The following is a 21,902-nucleotide window of genomic DNA, read 5'->3' on the forward strand; positions in this document are numbered from 1 at the left end:
CGGCTATTTCGCGTTAGTCGATATGATTGGCTGAGTAAGGAGTACTCACTCCGTAGACGCGCGGGTAATCAGCGATGGCACTAGCCCGATATGGTAATTATACTACAAGAAAGCAAGGGTTCAACCACGAAGGAGGCACGGATGGGCTGCTTTGAAAAACATAAATTGCATACAGAGAGGTAGATGTGGATCGTGAACTGGGATGGTCACGAAATACTGTAAACTCAGTATCGCCTGAAATCGATTGTGCCGATGGTAACGATTTGGGGGCGACCGGGATTGAGACGCTGACCGCCGCGCTCTTCGAAGAGGCGAACAAGGTAACTTGCATCATTGTGTAACCCATGAGTGTATTCGAAGCTGATATGTCCCAGATGGTGGCTGCCGCCAAGCAGGAACGAGAAGCAGTGGAAAGGAAAAACGAACAGCTCCGCGCTCAAATCAGGGACACGGAGATGCTGGTTGCATCCCAGAAAGAACAGCTCGCCGAGCTGAAGGGGGTCATGGCAGAGATGAACAGCTGCCGCGACGAGACGGACACTCACACCAACATCTCCACCACTCCCTCATCACCAGCAGTGAACAAGCACTCCAGCTTGCGATTGTGCCGATGGTAACGGATTTGGGGGCGACCGGGATTGAAAGCCGCAGCCAAGCTTCGCCATCTGGCCCCTAGTTGGCCTCTTGACAGCTCGAAACATCTAAACATCACGGCTGGTCTCTCGTTTTTCCTTTTTGCGCCTTCGATTGACGTTTAGACCTCTCCGATAATGACTCCCATGTTTTGACATCACTGGACGTTCGTTAATTTCTTTGGTTTTTCTTTCAGTTCTGGGGATTTGCCTTTCGGTATCGGAGATCCTGGTTGCACCACCGTTTCTTTGAACAGCTCAGCCTTGTGTCTCGGCTGCTTGTTCTTTCGTTTTGGCCGCGTCGGTGGTCCAAACAATGCCTCCAAAGTCCAAGGACGTCTTAGCCGTCCGGCCTCCCACCGGAGGGCCTTCGCCGAACCCGGATCCCAAGTCGAGCAAGCCCCCGAAACGAGACTATGGCTCGGACGGTGTCCAGGACCATGACATCTTCAAACTTCCCGTGTCTGATTACAAATGGATTGCCTTCCTGTTACTCGTTGCTGGCGCTGTGCGCTTGTTCCGGATCTACCAGCCGACAAGTGTTGTCTTCGATGAAGTCCAGTATGTTCGAACACAATGCTCTAGTCGCAACGAATGCTGACATGAGCCGCTCCTTTATAGCTTTGGCGGGTTTGCGCGAAAGTATATCAAAGGAACATTCTTCATGGACGTACATCCTCCTCTCGCGAAGCTGCTTATCACTCTGGCGGGATGGCTGGCTGGATTCGACGGCAACTTCACCTTCAAGGAAATTGGCATGGACTACATTGAACCGCGCGTTCCGTACGTTGCGATGCGCATGGTCCCGGCGGTGCTCGGCATCTTGACGGTGCCCTTGATGTTCTTGACCTTGAGGGCCTCGGGCTGCCAGACAGCCACGGCCGCTTTCGGAGCGCTGCTGGTGACATTTGGTGAGTGACCACGCCGTCGATGAACGTACCGCGTGCAGGGACTAAAAATCCGCAGAGAATGCATTGACTACGCAATCGCGCTTCATTCTCCTCGACTCGCCCCTCCTCTTCTTTACCGCCCTGACTGCCCTTTCCTTCACTTGCTTCACGAACCAACACGAGCAAGGCCCGTCGAAAGCGTTCAAGCCGTTGTGGTGGTTCTGGTTGGCCTTGACGGGACTTTCGCTCGGCGCTACACTGAGCGTCAAATGGGTCGGGCTGTTCACCGCTGCTTGGGTTGGCTCGCTCACCGTCCTGCAACTGTGGGTTCTACTGGGCGACCCCGAGACGGTCACGCCGCGACGTTGGTTTAAACACTTCTTTGCCCGAGCATTCTGCCTGATTGTGATTTCCCTCACTTTCTACCTTGTGATGTTTGGCATCCACTTCACGTGCCTTCGCAACTCCGGCGACGGTGACGGGTTCATGTCTCCCGAGTTTCAATCGACTCTGAGGAAAAAGGGCATGAAGGATGTCCCCGCGGACGTCGTGCTGGGCTCGCGGGTCACCATCCGCCATCACAACACGCAAGGTGGCTATCTCCATTCCCATCCACACATGTATCCAGGGGGCAGTAAGCAGCAGCAAATCACACTATACCCCCACAAGGACGAGAACAACCTCTGGATTGTCGAGAACCAGACGCAGCCACTTGGTCCTGACGGAGCTGAGATCAAGGGTCCATTTGCTTGGGACAATATAACGGTCAACTACATCAAAGATGGTGACGTGATCCGTCTGCACCATGTCATGACCCATCGCAGACTTCATTCGCACGACATCCGTCCGCCAGTTACTGATGTGGATTGGCAGAATGAAGTGTCTGCCTACGGTTTCGAGGGCTTTGACGGGGATGCCAACGACCTCTTCCGCGTACAAATCATCAAACACATGTCAGATGGAGAGGTCGCCAAGGAGCGGCTCCGAACCATCCAGACCAAGTTCAAGCTGGTCCACGTCATGACGGGCTGTGTGTTGTTCTCCCACAAGGTCAAACTTCCTGACTGGGGCTGGGAACAGCAGGAAGTGACCTGTGCTCGCGGGGCCACTCTTCCCAACAGCGTCTGGTACGTAGAGACGAACTCGCACCCATCCTTACCTGCGGATGCCGAGAAGGTCAACTATCGGCGGCCCGGGTTCCTAGGTAAATTCTGGGAGCTTCAGAGGGTCATGTGGAAGACCAACGCCGGGCTCACCGATTCTCACAACTGGGAGTCGCGGCCACCGTCGTGGCCGATTCTGCTGCGCGGGATTAACTTCTGGGGTAAAGATCATCGGCAGGTGTACTTGCTGGGGAACCCATTGATCTGGTGGTCGTCGAGCCTGGCGATTGTGATCTACATCTTATTCAAGGGCATTGCTATCCTGCGCTGGCAGCGGAGTTGTGGTGACTATCGCAATGTCACATTCAAGCGCTTCGACTACGAGCTGGGGACCACGGTGCTGGCGTGGGCTTTCCACTACTTCCCGTTCTATCTGATGGCTAGGCAGTTGTTCTTGCATCACTACCTTCCCGCTCTGTACTTTGCGATCATGCTGCTTTGCCAGATGTTCGACTTTGTATTCTACCGCATCAAGGCGTTGAGACTCGCCTCGCGGCCCGGGATTGGGAAAACCGCCATGGCAGTCTTCCTGGGTCTTAGTGTCGCGGTATTTGTCATGTACTCTCCACTGGTCTATGGCAACCCCTGGACCCGGGACGCTTGCAAGCAGGTGAAGCTTCTGAAGTCCTGGGACTTTGACTGCAACACTTTCTACACTAACGTAAGTGTTCCAGCATGGCAGGTTCCTCTATGGAGCTTTTTTCATCGACGCTAAGAGGGCACACATGTCGTTTTGCGGGCATCGTGACTTGGATTCTAACTCGCAGGGTTCATTTTAGTTGAGCCAATACAAGACGCAGTACGTGAGGACGGATGTGGCTGCGAAATCGAGCGCGACGGCGCAATCGACCGCACCAAAGGTTCAGGACCAAGTCGCCGGGGAGGCCGCGGCTAAGCAGCCGCAGCAAGCCCAGGGAGGCAAAGGAGGGCCGGAAGTCTCGCAAGACCCGCTACATGACGTGGAACTGCTCCGACGCGAGAAACGAGTGGAATTCCGGGATGAGGCCGGAAATGTGCTGGATCCGGAACTCGTCGCGTCGCTGCACAAGGAAGGCAAGATCTCGTTGGAGACTCGGTACGAGACGCGCGACCGATACCTGGATGAGAACGGCAACGAGGTGCATCAAGTGAAGCGCGAGCGCCGTGAGCCTCCAAAGGATGCCGGGAACAGAAAATAGGCGCAACATCGGAATATCGGGCTGCAATGAATCCTCTTAACAAGCCCTGGATGATCGGGGAATTCTTTGTATTTAGATGGTTAATAGTCATGCTTCTCGTGTCTCAAATATAAAATCATGAATCTGTTCATTTACAGTTCACAGCTCACTACGTAAACATACACTCGGTACATTGACAAAGGAAACAAGGGATTGAATCAGGAGAGTCCATTTGTACAACATCTAGTCAAAACACTTCTAGAATGATTTTCATCTGGACGACACAACTTGGAACAAACTCCCACACTTCTTCCACCAAAGTCCACCGAATGATTAGTAGTCATACTCCTCCTTGCCGTACTTGTTGAATCGCTCATGCAGATCCTACAAACATCAAATCATCAGCATTTCGCCATCAAGCGAACCAAGTCACGCCAAGTAGAAAAAAGGGCACCCACTGCCGGCAGCGTCACGTTGGGCACGATCACCGTGTTCAGAGCGCTCGGAGCATTGCGCAGGGGCTGGCTCTTGTCACCGTGGGGGTGGTATCGGTACTTGTAGATCTTGCCCTCCTCGCCGCCTTCCCAGGGCATGGAGCTCTCACCGATGCGGACGTTGCTCTCCGAGGTCACGGACGTGGGCTTGCTGCCGAAGTACCTTTTTACCAGAGTGTCAGTATCAAAATCCGTTTGCATTCGCACTCAGCCGCCACATGTCATATGACATCAACATCGAAACTGAAGGCAAGGGAATATTTACCATCCAGCGAGCAGGAACGCGCCCGACATGACACCGAGCAGAACCTTTGAGAGTAAGTCAATACGGAACCATTTTCATCTTTCCGGGAAGTCGGAACACATACATAGAGCTCGGGATCACGCTTCGAGCCCTTGTCCAAACCCGCCTCCTCGATCTTGGAGGCGCTGTAGAACCGTCGAGGGACCACCGGACGGGCAAACGCCTGGCGGGTAAAAGCCCGACGGGCGGCCAGAGCAGCAATTGACGACATAGTGAACTCGTTAGAGGGTTGGTGGTGGACGGACAGGAACGGATTCGCTCTGAGTTCGAGTGCGGATTCGGTATTTCGTGCAAAGCGTCACTTCAGTTCGGAATGGATCGCGCGGATCAGGTGATTCCGACGTTGGCGGGTTTGATTATGTCAGCGACTCGTCACGATCACGTGAATATATCTTGGCATTCAGTTGAGTTCTCCTCGTATGAGTCGAAATCATGAAACTCAAACCCGGTGGTGACAGCGTAAGTCCGCTTTTTACTGCTCAAAATTTTTGGAATCATTTTATTTTGATGACCTGATCCAACAGTTACATCTAATGTTTGCATTCTAGGCGAGCAAACATACGACTACTCGTAGATCCAGGCTTAAATCGAGGGTTACGCTAGCTCGTTAGGGTAAGGCTAGTCACGTGAAAACTTTTTTTTTGCGAATGACGTCCGTGCAGCCAATCAAAGCGAAGTGCGGAATCGTCTCTCCAGTCTCCTGTCATCCCGGCCGCTCAACGGCCTTGACTGACCTGCAGTGTCCGTGTGCCAGGGGTCTTTCACTCCTTTCGTTCATTCTTTGTTTCTTTCGCTCTCTTTGCTTTCGTTCTTTACTTTATACCTTCTGCTGCCAGAGTCGCCGTATTGTTTTCTTCGTCGCTCCTTTGCCTCCTTGCCACGCGCCTCAACGCCATCTGGCTACGACCACCTTCTCCCTTGCAGGCACCGAGTCAACGACAAACCAATTATTTGTCCTATGAATTACCGATGACCATGCCCGAATCGCAATAGCATAGTCGCCACGAAAAAAGAATTCGCGGACTTGGAATCGGCATCCTCGCCTACCCGCCATGGCCGACTCATCTGTCCCAGGCCCAACCGCGGGCCTTAGTATCCCTCGCCCGCCGTCACCCGGCGGGATCTCGTCCCGAATGACAGATATCCTCTCCGAAGATGGCAACCAAACCCTGACGCAATCGATGGCGCAGTCGCAAAGGCGCGGCTCGACACAGCATCGGCCGCCTTCACGACGAGGCCAACCAGGTGCCGGGATATCCTTCGGCGCCACAACAGCACGACCAGGCAGCTCTTCCAGTCGCATGAGCCGTGTGACCCAAACCCATGTGCCGTCTCTCACCCATCAAGCGTTCCTCCGCCCGATGAGCTCGCAGAGACTCCAGGCGCACCGAGGTCCGCGTCCCCCGACACAAGGACCACAGCAAGGTCCAGCGCCTGCGGACGATCCCGACGATGACCGGACAGGACACCGCCACAGCTTGCTCTCCAACAGCACCGTGCGCGCGGGTCTTCAGGTGATGGACATGGAGGTGCCTCCGTCCCGTGGCACCGATTTCACGGACCCGATCATTCCGGACCGGAACACATCCAACGCCAGTCCCACCGGCAACACCACCACCGCTCGCAGTCTCGGGGAAAGCGTCCAACTTCTTCACGAGCGTGAAAAGAAGCCCGCGGCGGGCAGCCGTTTGAGCATCAAGTCGTATGCGCCATCGAATCATTTGCGTGATGACCCACCACAAAAGTCGCCCATGTCGTTCCGGTCGGACTTGCTCTCGCTGCAGAACAAGGCTGAGGGAGTGGAAGACGAGCAGGATCGACCTCACCAGAGGCTGTCGTCAAATGGCTCGTCGGTTACTCGGTCCATGAAGCCGGAGGCGCAACAGCCGGTGGAAGATCTGGGCAGGAACTACGAGTATTTCACCGGAAATAATGTGTTCTTTGGGAAGGGGAGGCTCCTGAATTCTCGTGACAAACCCGTCAACATCGCGACTGGGCTGCTGGTGATTCTGCCTGCGGGGCTCTTTTTTGGATATTCGTAAGATTCCTCCCTCCCTGATTCTCTGTTCAGCCACTTACTTTAAGTAGAGCGCCATGGCTATGGCATAACGTCTCTCCCGCCATTCCGATCATATTCGCCTATCTGTTCTTTATCTGTCTGTCGTCCTTTATTCATGCATCCACAGTGGATCCTGGGGTATGCTTGATTTTGGCCTTTGTTTGAACGTCTGGTTTAACTGTGAGCGTAGATCTTTCCTCGCAATCTGCATCCGATGCCGCCGACGGACCCAACCGCGGATCCGTTGACACCGGGCCCACCCACGAGTGACTGGGTGATGGTCAAGCTGGCGACATCGGACGTAGCTGCGATGGACGTCCCGGTGAAATACTGTAAGACTTGCAACATTTGGCGGCCGCCGCGGTGCTACCACTGCCGCGTGTGCGACAACTGCATCGAGACGCTGGACCACCATTGCGTGTGGCTCAACAACTGCGTCGGTCGGCGCAATTATCGATACTTTTTCACCTTTGTCAGCACGGCCACCATCCTTGCCCTGTATCTCATGGCGGCTTCATTGGCGCACATCCTTCTCTACCAGAAGCGGAATGGCATCACATTCGGCGACTCCATTGATCGGTGGAGAGCACCCTTTGCCATGGTCATCTATGGCGCCTTGGCGTTTCCGTACCCTGCAACGTTATGGGCATACCACCTATTCCTCATGGGGCGTGGGGAGACGACTCGCGAGCATCTCAACTCGCGCAAGTTCAAGAAGGCAGACCGGCACCGGCCGTTCACCCAGGGGAGTATCTTGCGCAACTGGATCGCCGTGCTGTGTCGCCCGCGGCCGCCGACCTACATGCAATTCAAGAAACCGTATCAACAGGGGGACCAGCGGTTTGCGACCCAGAAGCGCAAATTTCTGGCCAATAAGGATCTGGAGGCACAGGCGGGCTTGGAGATGCAGCCCGTTTCACCTGCTCCTCCAGGCAACCCTTCTTCTTGACTCGATTTCTCTGATTGTGGGCGGCGTTCGGGTGGGTTTATATTTATATCTATAATGAACAATTCATGTTTCTGGTTCTGGTATGATGGCATTCTGCATTGAGTGGTCGTTGTTTTTTTGCTTGATATCCCCGTGTCTGATAGCTGAGGCATGCCTTACTCATAGACTAATCCAGTCAACTTTTTTTTTTTCCCTTGATTTTTACCATGAGTAGCGTCGTGATCCAGGTGCAAATCGCGCATTGAGCCGTAGTGAATCATAAAATGTGGCTGGAGAAGCCGTGGCGCTGTTATTATCTCGATGGACAAGCCTCTGATCTCCCAGCGCTCTTTGTCCTGACCAGGTCATCGGAGAGAGAGAGCTGTTTGACGTCTTGAAAAAAACAGCGCATTCTCTCCGTCAGCCGCAATTATCTTTCAAGATGAGCTCAGATTAGACTGTGGTCCAGGTCTCCAGGGACCCCAGCCTCGATCCTCCGTTCTCGTAATCGCTGACTAGTACTGTCGTCAACGACACCACTTACTGACCAACAGAACCCACCGCGGCCCCCCTTTTTTTCCTCTCTTCTGCTCTCCATGTTCGAGTCCCTGGTCAATCTTTTCTCCTCGTCGCAGCCATTGCCCGTGTCTTCTACTTCTCCGCGTCCGGCCGGGGCCAAAATGGCCGATTCCTCGCGCGCGTCGTTGGAGCCTGCTTCACATGACCGCGACACCAACGACACGCTGATGCCCGCCCACCACGCTGACGAAGCCATTGGCGTGGATTTCTCCGGCCCGCTGCTGACTCCTGAGGCCAGCCGCTCGGAGACCTCCAGCAATCACGATCTGGCCGCGGGGGAGGACTCAGTGACCGTACGGGCGAAGCCGGCGCGCGTGACGCGTGCCTCGCTGCGCGCCTTGGAGAACCACCAGCAAAGCAGCACCAACGGCACCAAACACACGTTATATGATGAGCACGACGGTTTAATCGACGCGTCCGTGTTATCTGAGTCTAAAGCGCCTGCGTTGTCCGGCAAGACGCTCGTTCCTTGGGCATCCGATCCGCCGCCGACTGGCTCTTCGCGCCGGACCAGTGCTGCTGCTCAAGTCGAGGAGAAACCCCGCAAAAATGGCCAGGCGAGTGAAGACTCGGCGCAATGCAAAACTCCGGTTTTGCCCAGCTCGCCGCCCCGGCGTCGCTCTCTGCGGCCGCGTCCGGGCAAACAGCCACCAGGAGAGGAGCACCCCGCCGAAGACATTCATACTACTCCTACCCCTGAGCCCGCCGTAGTAAAGGAGGCCAAGAAGGAAGCAAAACAGCCAAACAAGCCGGCGACTCCCCTCCGCCGCTCGTCACGGGTCAGCATGCTCTCAAAAACTAAGGGGCTAGTAGTTTCTACGGTGCTGGGGAAGCGTCCTCGAAACGCGGCCGAGGCAGCGGCGCAGGAACGCCGCGCCAGCCTTCGTCCGAGACGCTCGCTGCCGGCAAAGCAGGAGGAAGAGAAGAAGGAGGAGGCGCCGGCCGTGAAAAAGCGGCGCCTGTCAGACAGCGATGTGCCGTTGAAGCAGGCGCAGAAAGACCAGGAGGAAAAGGAGACCGCGTCCAGCCCCGTTGTGCCTCGGTTCCGGCGCAAGAAATGGCTCACGCAGGGTCTGTACGTTGGGCTGGAGGCTCCTACGAGCTATGGAGATGAGGAGGAGGAGGATGAGAAATATTTTGGGAGCAGGGGTGGCCGGATCACCAGGCGTAGGAGCTCTGTCAAGAAGAAACCACGGAAGTTGCTGCCGTTGCCCATGTATGCCGGACAGAGACTAATCCAGAACGGCCGGGATTTCAAGCTGCCGTTCGACATCTTCTCGCCACTGCCGCCAGGGCAGCCCAAGCCGGACGAGTGGAAGAAGGTGAACAAGAGTGAGCTCAACCCTCCCTGAGTTCGTGATCTCTATTGACACGTAGATCAGACGTGTTCGTGGGCGAGGCGGCCAGCATCTGGCGAGAGAACAAGAACATCGAGCTGTCCAAGTGCCTCTGCACCAAGGAAACAGGCTGCGACGAAAACTGTCAGAACCGGTACATGTTCTACGAGTGCGATTCGACCAACTGCGCCGTCGGGCCCGGGTGCGGCAACCGCAGCTTTCACGATCTCAAGGAGCGGATCAAGGCCGGCGGCAAGTACAATATCGGCGTCGAGGTCATCAAGACGCCAGATCGCGGGTACGGTGTGCGCAGCAACCGGACTTTTGAGCCGAACCAGATCATTGTCGAGTACACGGGCGAGATCATCACGCAGCAGGAGTGTGAGCGGCGCATGAGAACCATTTACAAGAACAACGAGGTTCGTCATCCTTATACCCTCTGATTCCTGGAGCTTCGCTGACAGAGCGCAGTGCTACTATTTGATGTACTTTGATCAGAATATGATCATCGACGCGACCCGCGGCTCAATCGCCCGGTTTGTCAACCACTCGTGCGAGCCCAACTGCCGTATGGAGAAGTGGACGGTCCAGGGCAAGCCGCGCATGGCCCTTTTCGCCGGCGACAAGGGCATCATGACCGGGGAGGAGCTAACTTACGACTACAACTTTGAGTGCGTCTTCCCCATTTTCGTATAATGACTAAGCTGACCTGATGACATGACGCAGTCCGTACTCAGCGAAAAACGTGCAAGTCTGCCGCTGCGGCGCCCCAAGCTGTCGGGGAGTGCTCGGGCCGCGACCCAAGGAAAGAGAGCAGCGGTCCAGGGAAGACAAAAGTGAACAGGCGCGCACCAACCAGGAAGAACCGAGCGCTGCCACTGCCGGTACCAAACGCAAGGTCGAAGCAAACAAACCGAACGAGTCGGCGTCGCGGCTCAGCAAAAAGCGCAAGGTGGTCACCACCACCGCGCGACGAAGCGTGAAGCGAGCAGTGACAAAGTCCAAAGCCGAGGCCGCTGCCGCCGCCGCACGTATGACGAACACCACCAAGCGCAAAACGACCTCCCGATCAGCCGGGACAAAGACGATCACCAGCAAATCCCGAGTGACCAAAGTAACTACTAAACAACAACCAACCAGCACATCCACCAGTAGGGGGAAACACACGTACCAAGCGAAAAGCAAGGGAACGAAAGTCATGACCAAAACAACGACGGCGTTGACAGCGACGAAGCCGAAGCGACAGTCACAGCAGTCGCAATCGAAGACATCCTCATCATCGTCTAAATCAAAATCTCAGGCTGGGTCGCAGAAAACCGGGTCCCCGACGAAAAGCACCTAAACGAAACCGGCTTCCGCATCGGAACAAGTACGGATGAAGCTCAAAGCAGCGATGCAACGGTCCACGACGTTGAAGAAGACAACAACGAAGAAGACGGTGTCGTCGGCGAGGACGAAGACCAAAACCAGTCAGCAGGAACAGCAGAAGCAGAAGCAGAAGACCACTCCAGGCAAAGGCATGGGCAAGGGTAAGAGTGTCACTAGTCCCAAGATGAAGACGACGGTAAAGGCAACGACGACGATGGTCACAAAGAAGAGGGCTCGGACATGATGATCTCCCGCATTGTCGTCCCTTGCGAATTGAGATTGTGTTGACTGATTGATCGACCGAATTCCTCCACGGATACCTCCATGTACTCTACTATGACTGACGGGATTGGGTTGAGATCAACTGGACGGAACGGATGGAATGGATGGATGTGATTGGAGACCGGCGCAGATGATTGATTGACTGATTAATTTTTTAAATCCTCGCTGTACTATACGAGTATCCGATATAACTAGGTACTATGCATGCTTACTGAACTCGCTCTGGACCCGACTCGAGATGTTCATTCAAACCCATCTACAGTAGAACCGTCCGTACATAAACTCATAGATCAGGAAACCCTCGCATCATAAATCGAAATCGTCTAAAAAAGAATTCAAATGCTCCGAAACGCCACGAACCCGTCTCCACCTCTTGAAAAAAAAAAATTCCGACGCCTGCAAGTGTACAGATGTGTCATGTGTGAAGAATAGCAGAACATATAGTGATTCTGATTATGACGATGATGCGCTCTGCTCGGTGTTGTTGTTGGTGTTGGTGTTGGGCTGGTCAACCGCGGCATTCCCGCTTTCTTGCACAGATTGTTCCTGCTGTTGCTCTTGTTGCTCCTGCTTCTGCGGCTGTTGCGACTCTTCCGTCTGCTCCGCCTGCTGAGGAGTCGGTACGACGGGAGCAGCAGGTGTAGGAGCAGCCGGCGCCGGTGGCTCCGAGATTGAAGCCTCTGGCGGCGGGATCTGGGCAGCAGGTGGAGGAGCGCTGATCTCTGGGGGTTGTGGTTCTGGTTCTGGTTGGGGTAGCGGCTGTGATATTGATGGTTGCGGTTCTGGTTGTTGAACCGCTGATAGTGGTTCTGCTTTTGCAGGCTGCTCCGCTGTCGAGGGAGCTTCGAGAGCCTGCGATGACTCTGGAGCTGGAGCCGGAGCCGAAGCTGGGGTGATAGTGGTGGTCTGCTCGACGCCCTCCATGGCGCCCGCCGCAACGTCCGCGACGGGAGCAGGTGCTGCTTCCGGAGGCGCCGCAGAAGGCTGCTGGTCTGCGCTGGGCGTTTCCTCCTGTTTGACCCCGTTGCTTTGCTCGGGTGGCGCGGATGCCGCTGGCGTGGACGGCATTGTCTCTGTGGGTGCTGCCTCCTTGTCCGCCGACGGCGCTTCCGTCTCCGTCTTGACGGACGGGGTTGGCGTGGCCTCCTCTTGCCCCTTGCTGACAGAAGTCTCGTCCTCTGTGCGCGCGCCTTCGCCTTCTTCTTCTTGCTCCTCGTCCTCCTCCTCCGGCCGCCCGTCGTCCGCGCCGTCCGGACCGTGCGATACGATCGACTCCTCCCGCGAAAACATGACCCGCTTGCGGCCGCGGCCGCCAAACCCTTTCCCTCGCCTCTTGGGCGGCGGGGGTCCCCTTCGCTTGGGAGCCGCCGGCGTGGTGGCCTCGGCGCTCGCGACGATCACACCTTCAGCATTGGCCACACCCACGCCGTCCACCACCGTGCCCGGCGCTGGCGTCATCTTCGTCACCGTCGCGTTCTCGTGCGCGGGCTTCGCCTCGGACTCGTCCTTGATCTCGCCCTCGACCGTCTGCCCCTCGGGCACCCACACGTCGTAGATCGCAATGTTACCCGTGGCCGGATCGACCTTCTGCACTTTAGTTTTCCTCATCGGCTGGTTGCCCGAAGTCACCGCGCTGGCCGTCCCCGCCGCGCCGTACAGCGAAGGCAACCCCGGCCGCCGCGGCGCCAGGTACTCAATCTCGGGCGGGTCGACGTGCCGCGGGATCTGCGTCCACCGACGCTCCTTGAAACTCCGCTCGACCTTGGTCGCCACGGGGGCGGCGGACTCGTCCACGTCCGCGAGGTCTTTCTCTTCCTCCTCCACATCCTGATGTTTCGCCGGGCGAAGGTAGATATACCCGGCGCGCGCGGCGCGCAGAAGCGCCCGGCTCTGCGGCGGGAGCAGATGGCTGTCCTTGGGCATTGGCAACTCCGGATACTGCTGGTCGACGCCGGCCCCAGCGGTGCCAGTCTGCGAACTGTCTGTGGACAGAGTGACTTTCCGATCTTGCGAAACAATGTGTACTTGGCGCGTCCAGCGACGCACGGGCAGACCCTCGAAAACGTCATGTTCGGCCTGTCCGCCTCGATTGCGGCCCGCGGCGCCGCTGTCGCCGAACTGCCGGCCGGATCTTGACGACCTAAACTGTGAGCAGGGTCAGCGAACCTGTTAGGCCACCAACATGTCCCATTTCGCGCCAAGGCAAGTAACGGTCATGTAAAACCCGGATTTGGATCGAGAGCGAGGGCGCAGCGTACAGGTGGCATTGTCGAAGGCCCCTTTTGGCCAAGCTGGACTGCTCAAAACACTGTCTCAGTCACAAAATTTCCTTTTTAAAAAAAATTCTTTCAGATCCAAGCAATCGGATCGCTGTGCAGTGTACACACTGCAGCCAAGCGGAAGCTGATACCAAGCGCTGGCCGTTGTTTTGGACGCGACTCGCCGATGGCAGGGAGAATACGGTACGGTTCACGTGATTACATTCCTTTTATGGTAATTTTCTAGAAGCATGCGAATGGAGGCATCAGATCTCGTCCGAGATCTCCGTCAGGCTGTCCTGAAATGGCGTGGGCTGGAACAGTGCTGGGATTCTACAGGGGTTTGAGGGAATTCGACCGCTGGTGGTTATTCATTCTCGCCAGAATTGTCCTTGACGGAATAGAAGAGAAGAGGTGGTCGACGTTCGGTACTCCGTAGAGATTGTTGAGTTACTTTTCATTTCATCTATACAGCAATATCATTCCCAAGAGCTATATTTCTGCCTCAGACATGGCCAGTTACGAGTCTCCGGCAGAGCAATTAATCCCATCTGGACGAGTCAGTTCTGCCTACTACATACCGAGTGAAGACGACGACAACTCACCCTTGATCCCGGTCCCTGATTCTGCCTCCTTTATTCCCAGTCTCTTTGCCCTTGGTAACAGTCAGTATGGTCCCATCGAACCCCGGATACTTTTCATAATAAACTCACCGTCTTCTGTCCCTCCACAACCAGCTTCTCCAGTTGATAGAACTGACTGACCACCGTTTGCCTCTGCAAGCAACTCAGCATGGGGAGCCGGGACAGGAAACGCGCAGGTAGTTCATTGTCATACCTTCAGTATCCTCAAATTCTTCAGCCCTTCCTGGATATATTCTTGAATTTTCCGCTCTTCGGTCTCGTGCTGACGCGCCCGGAACGCGTCCCTTGTCCGCCGTTTGGCATATTCCCGAAAGTTGTAGTTGGGGAACTGCGCAGACTGTCGCAGGAGAGAACGGAACTGCATCGGAGAGCGACCGGTCAGCTGTGGCTCATAGATGAGGTCGTATCCTCCCACTAGGTCCACGTACCAAAGAGCGGACCTGAAAAGCCGTATCACGGCTCAACGTCGACAGTTGCGACATATCGTCGACAAGGATGCTCAGAAATAATGATTAGACTCGGGACGGAGAAAGGTCAAACGGAATCGGATGGGCCAGCGCTTCGTAGTCGTAGTATAGGTAAGTATAGACTCTTCGTCCCCGTCGATTTCGAGTCGATCTCGCTAAGAAACAGCTAGCAGCGAGGGCGGCAGCAGATAAGACACACTTCTTCGAATACCGTCAAACGCAGGAATCGATATCCTGCGGGTTCTATTGAGTCGAATACCGGAAGTAACAGCAGAATCGAAGGTGGCGCATCCGGGGCGACGTTTTGCTGGGAAAGATGACTGAACCGCGACGACGAAAGGATGTTCGGCCTGTCCACCCGCTTTGTCGCGCGCACGCAGGATCGGAGTCTCCAGAACAATCCACGTGGATCCGTTGTGATATTTTGCAAGAAATGCCTGCGGATTTATCTGGAGGAAGAGCTGAAAGTCAGAAATTCTCGGAATCGGCTTCTCTCAGTCTCCGCCCCAAGCTTGGACTCCGGCCGAAAAAACGTCATTCTTGGCCCAAGTCGCAGCTCTGTCCGAGACAACAACAACAACAACAATCAGTTTGGACATTAGCACACTGTTTTTCTCTCTTTGACGATCAAAACGAAGTCAAATCGCAGATTTTTTTTTTTTTCGACGCAATGCCTCAATTACCGACTCCCCCACTCTCCCGCGAGGCTTCAGTAGAGCCAACCTCGGGAGCTACCACGAGGACAGATCAGAAGCTCGCTGAGCTCGACGCGCTGCTCGAACGCTATCTCCACCTGCTTGACAGGCATCAGAGATTGCATGCGGAGCTAGGGAAACAGCTATCGTTTGTGAGTCGCCTTCAACGCTGGCACTCTTCCTTTGTCGAGATTCTGATTTTGACAAAACAGGGATTTCTCGCTCTATCCCACGCGAACTACTGCGCTCCACCGGGGCGGAGATATGGCAAGGATTATTACGATGAGCGCATGAAGGCTACGAGACGGATGTGAGTTGTACCGTTGCGGAATACGATCCCGACAAGTCACTGACATCGCGAGAAGGGTGGTTGTCAAGAAGAATACTCCATGCAAGGATTCAGAAGCCTCGGAGGATCCGAATTGTCTACAAGGAATCGAGTTTCAGACGAAATATGAATCCACGCTGCCGCCAGAAGATGAGAGTGATGGCGACTCGACTTCAAGCGGCGATAGCGAGACCGAACAGACCAAAGACACCCAAAGCAGTGCCTCGGTTGACACCGAAGACTCGGACAAGGACAAGGAGAGCACAGAAACTCCATCCAAGACGCAGGAAAAGAGCAAGCAGGATCAGTCGAGACGACGCCGCAAGCCGTTTCGATCAGAAGATCCCCTGTTTTGGTTTGGGATTCTAGTGCCTCCCTCCTTGCGCAATGCAAAGCATTCGTTCAGTGATGCTGTCCGCGATACTGTTCCTCAGCTGGCTAGCGTCGCCCTTGAGATGCGCGCTGTCGAGGACCTCGTGCGTGATCTTCGAAAAGAAATTGAGGAACAGACTGCTGCTCCAGGCACCTGAACTTTTGATGACAAGCATGCTTCTATTATGCAAACGCTTCATGCTCTATCCATACATCCTAACACCATAAGATGATGCACGATCCGGTCAAATCGGATCTGCAAGCTGATCAATCGAAAACAATACAAGCAATCAAATGCTTCCCTAGGACATTTCCATAAGAATAATTGCGGCATTCTGGCCATTTTCCTGCCTCACGCCGCAATCTTGGCACCGAGAATGTCGTCATCATAGTAACTCGGTCGCCGTTTGCGCTTTGGATCTTTGCCTTTGCGATACGGGGTAACGTTCGGGCTCAGCACAAAGTCCGTCTCCCCGACGCTCTCCATCTCTCGATGCCTGACACCTCTATCGGGTGTGCGCTGCCTGGCGAGCCTATCGGCGACAGATCCGTCACCTTGAGTCGCAAAATCTTGGCCAGGAGACCATGAAAAACTCGTTTCTATCGCCGGGGCCGACTGTCCCCAACTCAGCGAGTCAGCAAAGACTAGCCTCGGATCGAGAACAGAAGCAGGTTCTGGAGATTGAGTCCTTCGTTGCGCAGGGGGCGCCATTGTCAGGACCAGAGCTGTAGATTCACTGGAGGCCATTGAATTGACTGAGAAAATGCTGTCTCGATAGGTAATATGAGGGGCTCGAATCATCGATGACATGCCCACTTCAGTCGACGATGACAGCCGAGATCCTGAAAGGCTCTCCGAAGATACTTCTACGCTGGGCAGCGTCCAGTTGTGGTGAAAAGAATCAAAATCTTGCAATCCGATTTCCATCTCCTCGGCACTCTCTGGGACGGTGCTCAGCCAGCTGTATATGGACAGTTGCCATGGGTCTGGGCACTGTTCACAGCCTTGAGGTTTAAGTCCAGTTGCAGAACCCTGCTTGTTGTCGACTACAGGTTGTCGGCCTGACCAATCGAGCTCATCGCTGCCGAGTTCATCACAATTGCAGGCACGGTGAGCACGAGTCACTGGATCTGATGATTCCGATCCAGGCCCGACTCCGGTCGAGCTCATGCGTTTTATGAAGGGCATGGATTTATGGCGTTGCAGATCTGACTTTGCAAACACGGCCCGGCCACCATAGGAGGGTGACTCAGCTTCCTGGTGATCGGAATTCTGCGCATAATATCTCTGCGCCTGGGCTGAGTAGGAGAGGGGAGATAGATATTGGGAATGCCACATCTCCGGTGACTCCCCTAAGAATCTCTTCATGTCCATTGAGTAGCTCAAAGACTTCTCGCTCCGCACAGTCTTTTGCCGATGCCTGGACGAAGGACCCTCCGGAGATTTCATAGGAGTGCCGGGCGGAGTGCTTTTGAGCTCCGCGTTGCTCTTGCTGTTGTGTAGCGGCATTCTTGGACCTGCATGATTTAGCCAGGGCAGAACAATGGTCACTGACTGCGGACCTGATTTTACGAAGCGGCTCATGGCCACGCGTGGATGATGAATACAAAGTGCACTAGTTGTGATGTATCGCTGTTGAATGAATAGTACTAGTCCCAAGTACTCCGTACTTGGGACGACACGCTGCAATCAGGAGGTGCGTGCAGAAAACCAGCAGAGATGAGATTGTAGATACGATGGGTGGATGGAGATGGAGAGAGGCTGTCCGTTGCTTATGTTGGGAAGTTGAGGCTGGCAATGTTGGGCATGCACACCGCAGAGGAAGGAGCAGCTGAAGAGTCGAGTCCTTCCAGAAGAGGAAGTCATGACGCCAAGATCAGTGGTGAGCTGTTGATGCCTGAGGCAGGTAATAAGCTAGGTTAGATTATGTAATCACATGCTGGGGCATGATTGGCTAGAATGCCAGATACCGATAGAAAACTTAAACACGTGCCTCCTCAGCGGCTAAACTTGATTAGGCAGTGCGAATCAACCATAATGTTCCTGCGGGCTGCGCGGCGCTAGCCACATCTCTTGGAAATTGGGGCCAACATTGAACAGCGCTCTGTTGGACTGTTGGATGCTCCATTTCTCAGATTGATTTCCCCCAAAATAGCACGGACCGGTAACTCACTCAACCACGCTGACAGAAGAATGATAGGTAGTCCTGTACGAGACGGTTAGGTGTCAAGCCTGCATGAATCCAAACTGTCATTTGATGCTTATTGACGATGGCAGCCATGCCAGTAGCCTGTCTTTGGAAGTTTATTGCTGAAGTTTAATAACGATTGCGAACCGTGTATCTGCGACAAGTCTGAAGCCATCTCGCTACACACTCTCTGAGTCAAGATGCTCTCGCATGATGTCTCGAAGCAAAATGAAACGGCGGCGTTGCTTGGAACCCGTTCGCTAGGGGCCGCTAGTCCGCCGCCGACAGCGGCCAGTCACAGTGGCCAAGGGCTCGCCAGACTAGCCTGCTTCAGCTGCCGGGTGGATCGACTTCATGGGATGGACAATCGGACATAGTTAGATCGGTGTCAATTAATCAGGCAGAACCTTTGGATTTGCCGTCATATGCTGGACATCAGAAAAGGGAAATTGTTGCGTTCCTGGATCAGCTGCATGGTTCGGGGCATCGAGATTCGGGATGCTGTGCCGGAGGTTATGTCTGTTCAAAGTTCATATCGAGTGTTGACCACTGCAGGCTGGTGCAGATGTGGAGAAAAAGAAAAGATTCCGATCATCCTGGCTCGACGCTAAGCTGGGAACGGGCTTGGCTAAAGGAAGCCGTCATTTCGTTCTCAAGTGTCCAGGCCTGATCCAGCTCGAGGATTGATTGAGGAAGGAATTCGAACCCCCCGGGGCAATTGGGGTTGTAAATTGCACATTTCGAGACTCAACGCTTGACCGCTGGATGATTGCTGCTTGAGCATCCGTACTGAGTACGGAGTATGGACTGGAGAGAAAGCAACCTGTCGAAAAGACTCATCGCGCGCGGGTGAAAGTATCGGAGGAAGCAGTGTCAGCCGCTAGTTTATCAAACACATAAGGTGATGATGGACCCCATGCCAAAATTCATGATCATCTGCAACCTAAAAAAAGATCATCAATTCCCATTGTCAGTGTCACTGACAGTGACCAGAGCGCATCGTGAAGTCGCGCGTATCTCGGGGGTTGTTTTCAGGTCAATCCATGCGCGTTCAAGCACATGTGATGGCTGGCAAACTATCCTCCGACTGAGACAATTCGTCGACCCAAGCGATTCTCTTCGAGGTGCGAAATCATGGCCATTGTCCCTCCTCTGCCTTTGAGATCACGCGAGAACCTGACCGAAGTATCGTATCACAGGCATTACCCGGCATTGACTGCCATTGTCCTCGATCCAAGTAGCGGAGGTCTGCTATTGTCGCTACCATCTGCTGACCAGGTCCTCGATTCATTGCGCGGGCTTGGTCCCGCACAAGAAATTCGACCTTGAAGGTCACCAAGCCGTTCGTATGTCAACATAGACTTTGTCAAGCGCAGTACTAGCTAGAGTTTGGTTGCGCCGTTCCTTCTGCGAAGGAACATAGATGACCGAAACCCGGCAAAAGCCCCCCGGAGGGTCTCCAGGGGGTGAGACATTGCCTATGCAGGATGCGATTCGAGAGTCAGAGTTCAGATTCCCGTTTCCCGTGTTGCCTCCAGAGGAAAGTCGATCACCGCCATGGGCCTATCCCCCGAGTGAATCGCCCCGGTCAGAGTCTTCGGAGCAGCGCCCAAAAAGCTCAAAGAGTGAAGACCAGCCTCCACAGTCAAACCCGCAGTCTCCTCCGATCAGCCCAGGACGAGATGACGGTTCATCAATCGGTTCCCCCGTGTCAAATCCGAGCGATGACTACTTGGGCCCGGTTCCTATGTTCCCTATTCCGAATCTGCCTCGCCCGGGAGGGTCTTTTGGGGGGTTCAGCTTCAGGAGAGGATTCTCGAAGAGCCCGGGTGTGGCACCAATTCCTGAAGAAAACGAAAGGCATTGGGGCAAGGAGTCGTACGCGTCCAGCAGGGCCTTACCGTCCAGCTGGGGCTCGGGGGTGACTATCGATGTTGCCTCGACTGTGGGTTCCCACAATGACGCGAGGGAGGAACACAACAACCTCGAGAATGAGGGCGGCGGGATCGTACAGCGAGCCAGCGTTGCAAAGCGACGAAAGCCCACGCTACGGTCTATCAGTATCACGTCGATTCGGGAGTCTCGTGAGCCAGACTCGGAGCAGGAGCACGGTAACGAGAGCCAGATTGGTGTTGCTTACACAACGACGGACACGGTCACTGAAACCTCTCACGCCCATGATTCAGCGAGCGCAAGTACCGAAGATGACGATGACGACGATGGAACTAGTGAAGGGGCAGGCCACGGCTCGGATGGAGCCACTGCAACAGACACAGGATCATCCACGGCGCATGAGCAACTATCCGAAAAGGACAACTCCGCCAATGGTGCAAATACTTCTCAGCCTCGCGGCGAACGGATGACCACCAGCAGCCTACCCGAGCTGATCCGGCGAGCCGGCAAACTAGCGGCAGACCTTGAGAAAGGCAGAACGGCCAGCGAAGTGTTCGAAGCCAGCCAAGACTCGACGATCACCGCTTCTCGAGCGTCGTCGGGGTCTCTGTCATATATCCTGGCGTCGTTTCCTCCGCCGCGCAACGACACCCCGGCGGGTTTCATGCGTAGCTCCTGGCCGTTTTTCACCAGCAAGGGGCGAGTTCGGGGATCGGGCTCCGTTGGTAGTCGAGACGACTACGACGATTCAACAGATAAGCCTCAAAAGCGGTATTGCGGGATGAGCCGGACGGTTCTCATCATTGTGTGCGTGCTGGCCGTTGCCATCATTGCGGCGGCCGTCATCATCCCCGTTGCGTTGGTGGTCCTTCCGCAAAACCAGAATCCATGCAAGCATGGCGGCATCAGCGTGGACATTGACGGCGTCTGCGGGTGTATGTGCCTGGACGGATTCAGCGGCGAATTCTGCGAGATAGCCACCGACGCGGAGTGCAACACCATGGACACGGGGACGGGGCTCAATGCGACGATTGGCAAAGCCCTACCGCGCCTGTTTACAAGAGCAGCAGAGCCCGACTTTGACATTCCGTTGGACAAGATGGCCGTCCTGGAGGCGCTCGGCGCCCACAAGGCTACCTGCGCATATCAGAACTCGCTGGTGTCCTTCCGGGGCTCGAGTCAAAAGCTCCGACGTGACCTGTTGTTATCCCCGTTGAACGACGACGACGACGACGTGCTACCGAGTCCGGCCGTGACCACCGCGCCAAGGTGGAAAGTGAAACGTGACGACGACGACGACGACGACCAAGAATCCAGCGTACTCACCATCAACGGCATCATTCTCGACGGCAGCGGCACGACAGAGACGTCCACCAAGAGCGCAACCAGTCCCTCCACCTCCTCGGCAACACTCTCCTCCTCCTCCTCTTCTGCCTACTCTCCACCACTCTCTTCCTCATCCTCGACCCCAACCCCAACCCCCACCTCCCCAAACAACCAAGGCAGCACCTCTCTCTCCGAAGCCGAGAAAGACATCCTCGACTTCGCCCGCGTCGCCGTCCTCTTCGTCTTACAAGAAACAGGCGATATCAAAATCGCCGCCATCGCCCAGCGCGACATTGCCTCCTTCCTCGCAGTCGCACTATTCAGCAACGAAGACAACAACAACAACAATAACAATCGCCGCCCGTTATTATCCGGGCCAAATGCTCGGATGAACGTGACGGGTTCGCCAGAGGAATTCGCGGATGGGGATTGCCTGTTTACGTTGGATTTTGAGACGTTCTCGATCACCATGGCGAATGGGACGGTTGTTGGCGACTGAGTCGCTGACAAATAGTATTACTATTATACAGACGGTCT

At 54.9% G+C, this 21,902-nt stretch overlaps 10 protein-coding genes across 10 annotated transcripts; 6 read left to right on the forward strand and 4 right to left on the reverse strand.

Moving 5' to 3' along the window:
- Positions 1–74: 74 nt before the first annotated feature.
- On the forward strand, positions 75–617 carry VTN31DRAFT_7519 (uncharacterized protein; the record flags this gene model as incomplete). Its single annotated transcript, XM_069408249.1, has 3 exons — positions 75–93; positions 184–320; positions 375–617. 3 exons carry the CDS (start codon positions 75–77, stop codon positions 615–617), a joined length of 399 nt encoding a protein of 132 aa, XP_069258017.1.
- A 331-nt stretch (positions 618–948) lies between these two features.
- On the forward strand, positions 949–3,863 carry VTN31DRAFT_7520 (uncharacterized protein; the record flags this gene model as incomplete). The annotated part of the gene is made up of 4 exons (XM_069408251.1): positions 949–1,193; positions 1,254–1,543; positions 1,599–3,346; positions 3,465–3,863. 4 exons carry the CDS (start codon positions 949–951, stop codon positions 3,861–3,863), a joined length of 2,682 nt encoding a protein of 893 aa, XP_069258018.1.
- A 312-nt stretch (positions 3,864–4,175) lies between these two features.
- Positions 4,176–4,851, reverse strand: VTN31DRAFT_7521 (uncharacterized protein; the record flags this gene model as incomplete). Its single annotated transcript, XM_069408252.1, has 4 exons — positions 4,176–4,226; positions 4,301–4,499; positions 4,602–4,645; positions 4,705–4,851. The coding sequence occupies 4 exons, from the start codon at positions 4,849–4,851 to the stop codon at positions 4,176–4,178; spliced, it is 441 nt and encodes a 146-aa protein (XP_069258019.1).
- An 841-nt stretch (positions 4,852–5,692) lies between these two features.
- VTN31DRAFT_7522 (uncharacterized protein) lies at positions 5,693–7,648 on the forward strand (the record flags this gene model as incomplete). The annotated part of the gene is made up of 3 exons (XM_069408253.1): positions 5,693–6,678; positions 6,729–6,837; positions 6,890–7,648. 3 exons carry the CDS (start codon positions 5,693–5,695, stop codon positions 7,646–7,648), a joined length of 1,854 nt encoding a protein of 617 aa, XP_069258020.1.
- A 575-nt stretch (positions 7,649–8,223) lies between these two features.
- Positions 8,224–10,885, forward strand: VTN31DRAFT_7523 (uncharacterized protein; the record flags this gene model as incomplete). The annotated part of the gene is made up of 4 exons (XM_069408254.1): positions 8,224–9,538; positions 9,589–9,962; positions 10,015–10,214; positions 10,270–10,885. The coding sequence occupies 4 exons, from the start codon at positions 8,224–8,226 to the stop codon at positions 10,883–10,885; spliced, it is 2,505 nt and encodes an 834-aa protein (XP_069258021.1).
- A 761-nt stretch (positions 10,886–11,646) lies between these two features.
- On the reverse strand, positions 11,647–13,460 carry VTN31DRAFT_7524 (uncharacterized protein; the record flags this gene model as incomplete). The annotated part of the gene is made up of 2 exons (XM_069408255.1): positions 11,647–13,338; positions 13,452–13,460. The coding sequence occupies 2 exons, from the start codon at positions 13,458–13,460 to the stop codon at positions 11,647–11,649; spliced, it is 1,701 nt and encodes a 566-aa protein (XP_069258022.1).
- A 532-nt stretch (positions 13,461–13,992) lies between these two features.
- Positions 13,993–14,577, reverse strand: VTN31DRAFT_7525 (uncharacterized protein; the record flags this gene model as incomplete). Its single annotated transcript, XM_069408256.1, has 5 exons — positions 13,993–14,002; positions 14,057–14,106; positions 14,165–14,227; positions 14,289–14,453; positions 14,524–14,577. 5 exons carry the CDS (start codon positions 14,575–14,577, stop codon positions 13,993–13,995), a joined length of 342 nt encoding a protein of 113 aa, XP_069258023.1.
- Positions 14,578–15,232: 655 nt separating this feature from the next.
- On the forward strand, positions 15,233–16,115 carry VTN31DRAFT_7526 (uncharacterized protein; the record flags this gene model as incomplete). Its single annotated transcript, XM_069408257.1, has 3 exons — positions 15,233–15,409; positions 15,470–15,567; positions 15,623–16,115. 3 exons carry the CDS (start codon positions 15,233–15,235, stop codon positions 16,113–16,115), a joined length of 768 nt encoding a protein of 255 aa, XP_069258024.1.
- Positions 16,116–16,309: 194 nt separating this feature from the next.
- VTN31DRAFT_7527 (uncharacterized protein) lies at positions 16,310–17,542 on the reverse strand (the record flags this gene model as incomplete). Its single annotated transcript, XM_069408258.1, has 2 exons — positions 16,310–17,475; positions 17,521–17,542. The coding sequence occupies 2 exons, from the start codon at positions 17,540–17,542 to the stop codon at positions 16,310–16,312; spliced, it is 1,188 nt and encodes a 395-aa protein (XP_069258025.1).
- A 2,027-nt stretch (positions 17,543–19,569) lies between these two features.
- VTN31DRAFT_7528 (uncharacterized protein) lies at positions 19,570–21,864 on the forward strand (the record flags this gene model as incomplete). Its single annotated transcript, XM_069408259.1, has 1 exon — positions 19,570–21,864. One exon carries the CDS (start codon positions 19,570–19,572, stop codon positions 21,862–21,864), a length of 2,295 nt encoding a protein of 764 aa, XP_069258026.1.
- Between the last annotated feature and the right edge of the window lie 38 nt (positions 21,865–21,902).

Source organism: Thermomyces dupontii, assembly GCF_041956625.1.
Source record: "Thermomyces dupontii strain NRRL 2155 unplaced genomic scaffold VTN31scaffold_9, whole genome shotgun sequence".
Classification (NCBI taxonomy): Eukaryota; Fungi; Ascomycota; class Eurotiomycetes; order Eurotiales; family Trichocomaceae; genus Thermomyces; species Thermomyces dupontii.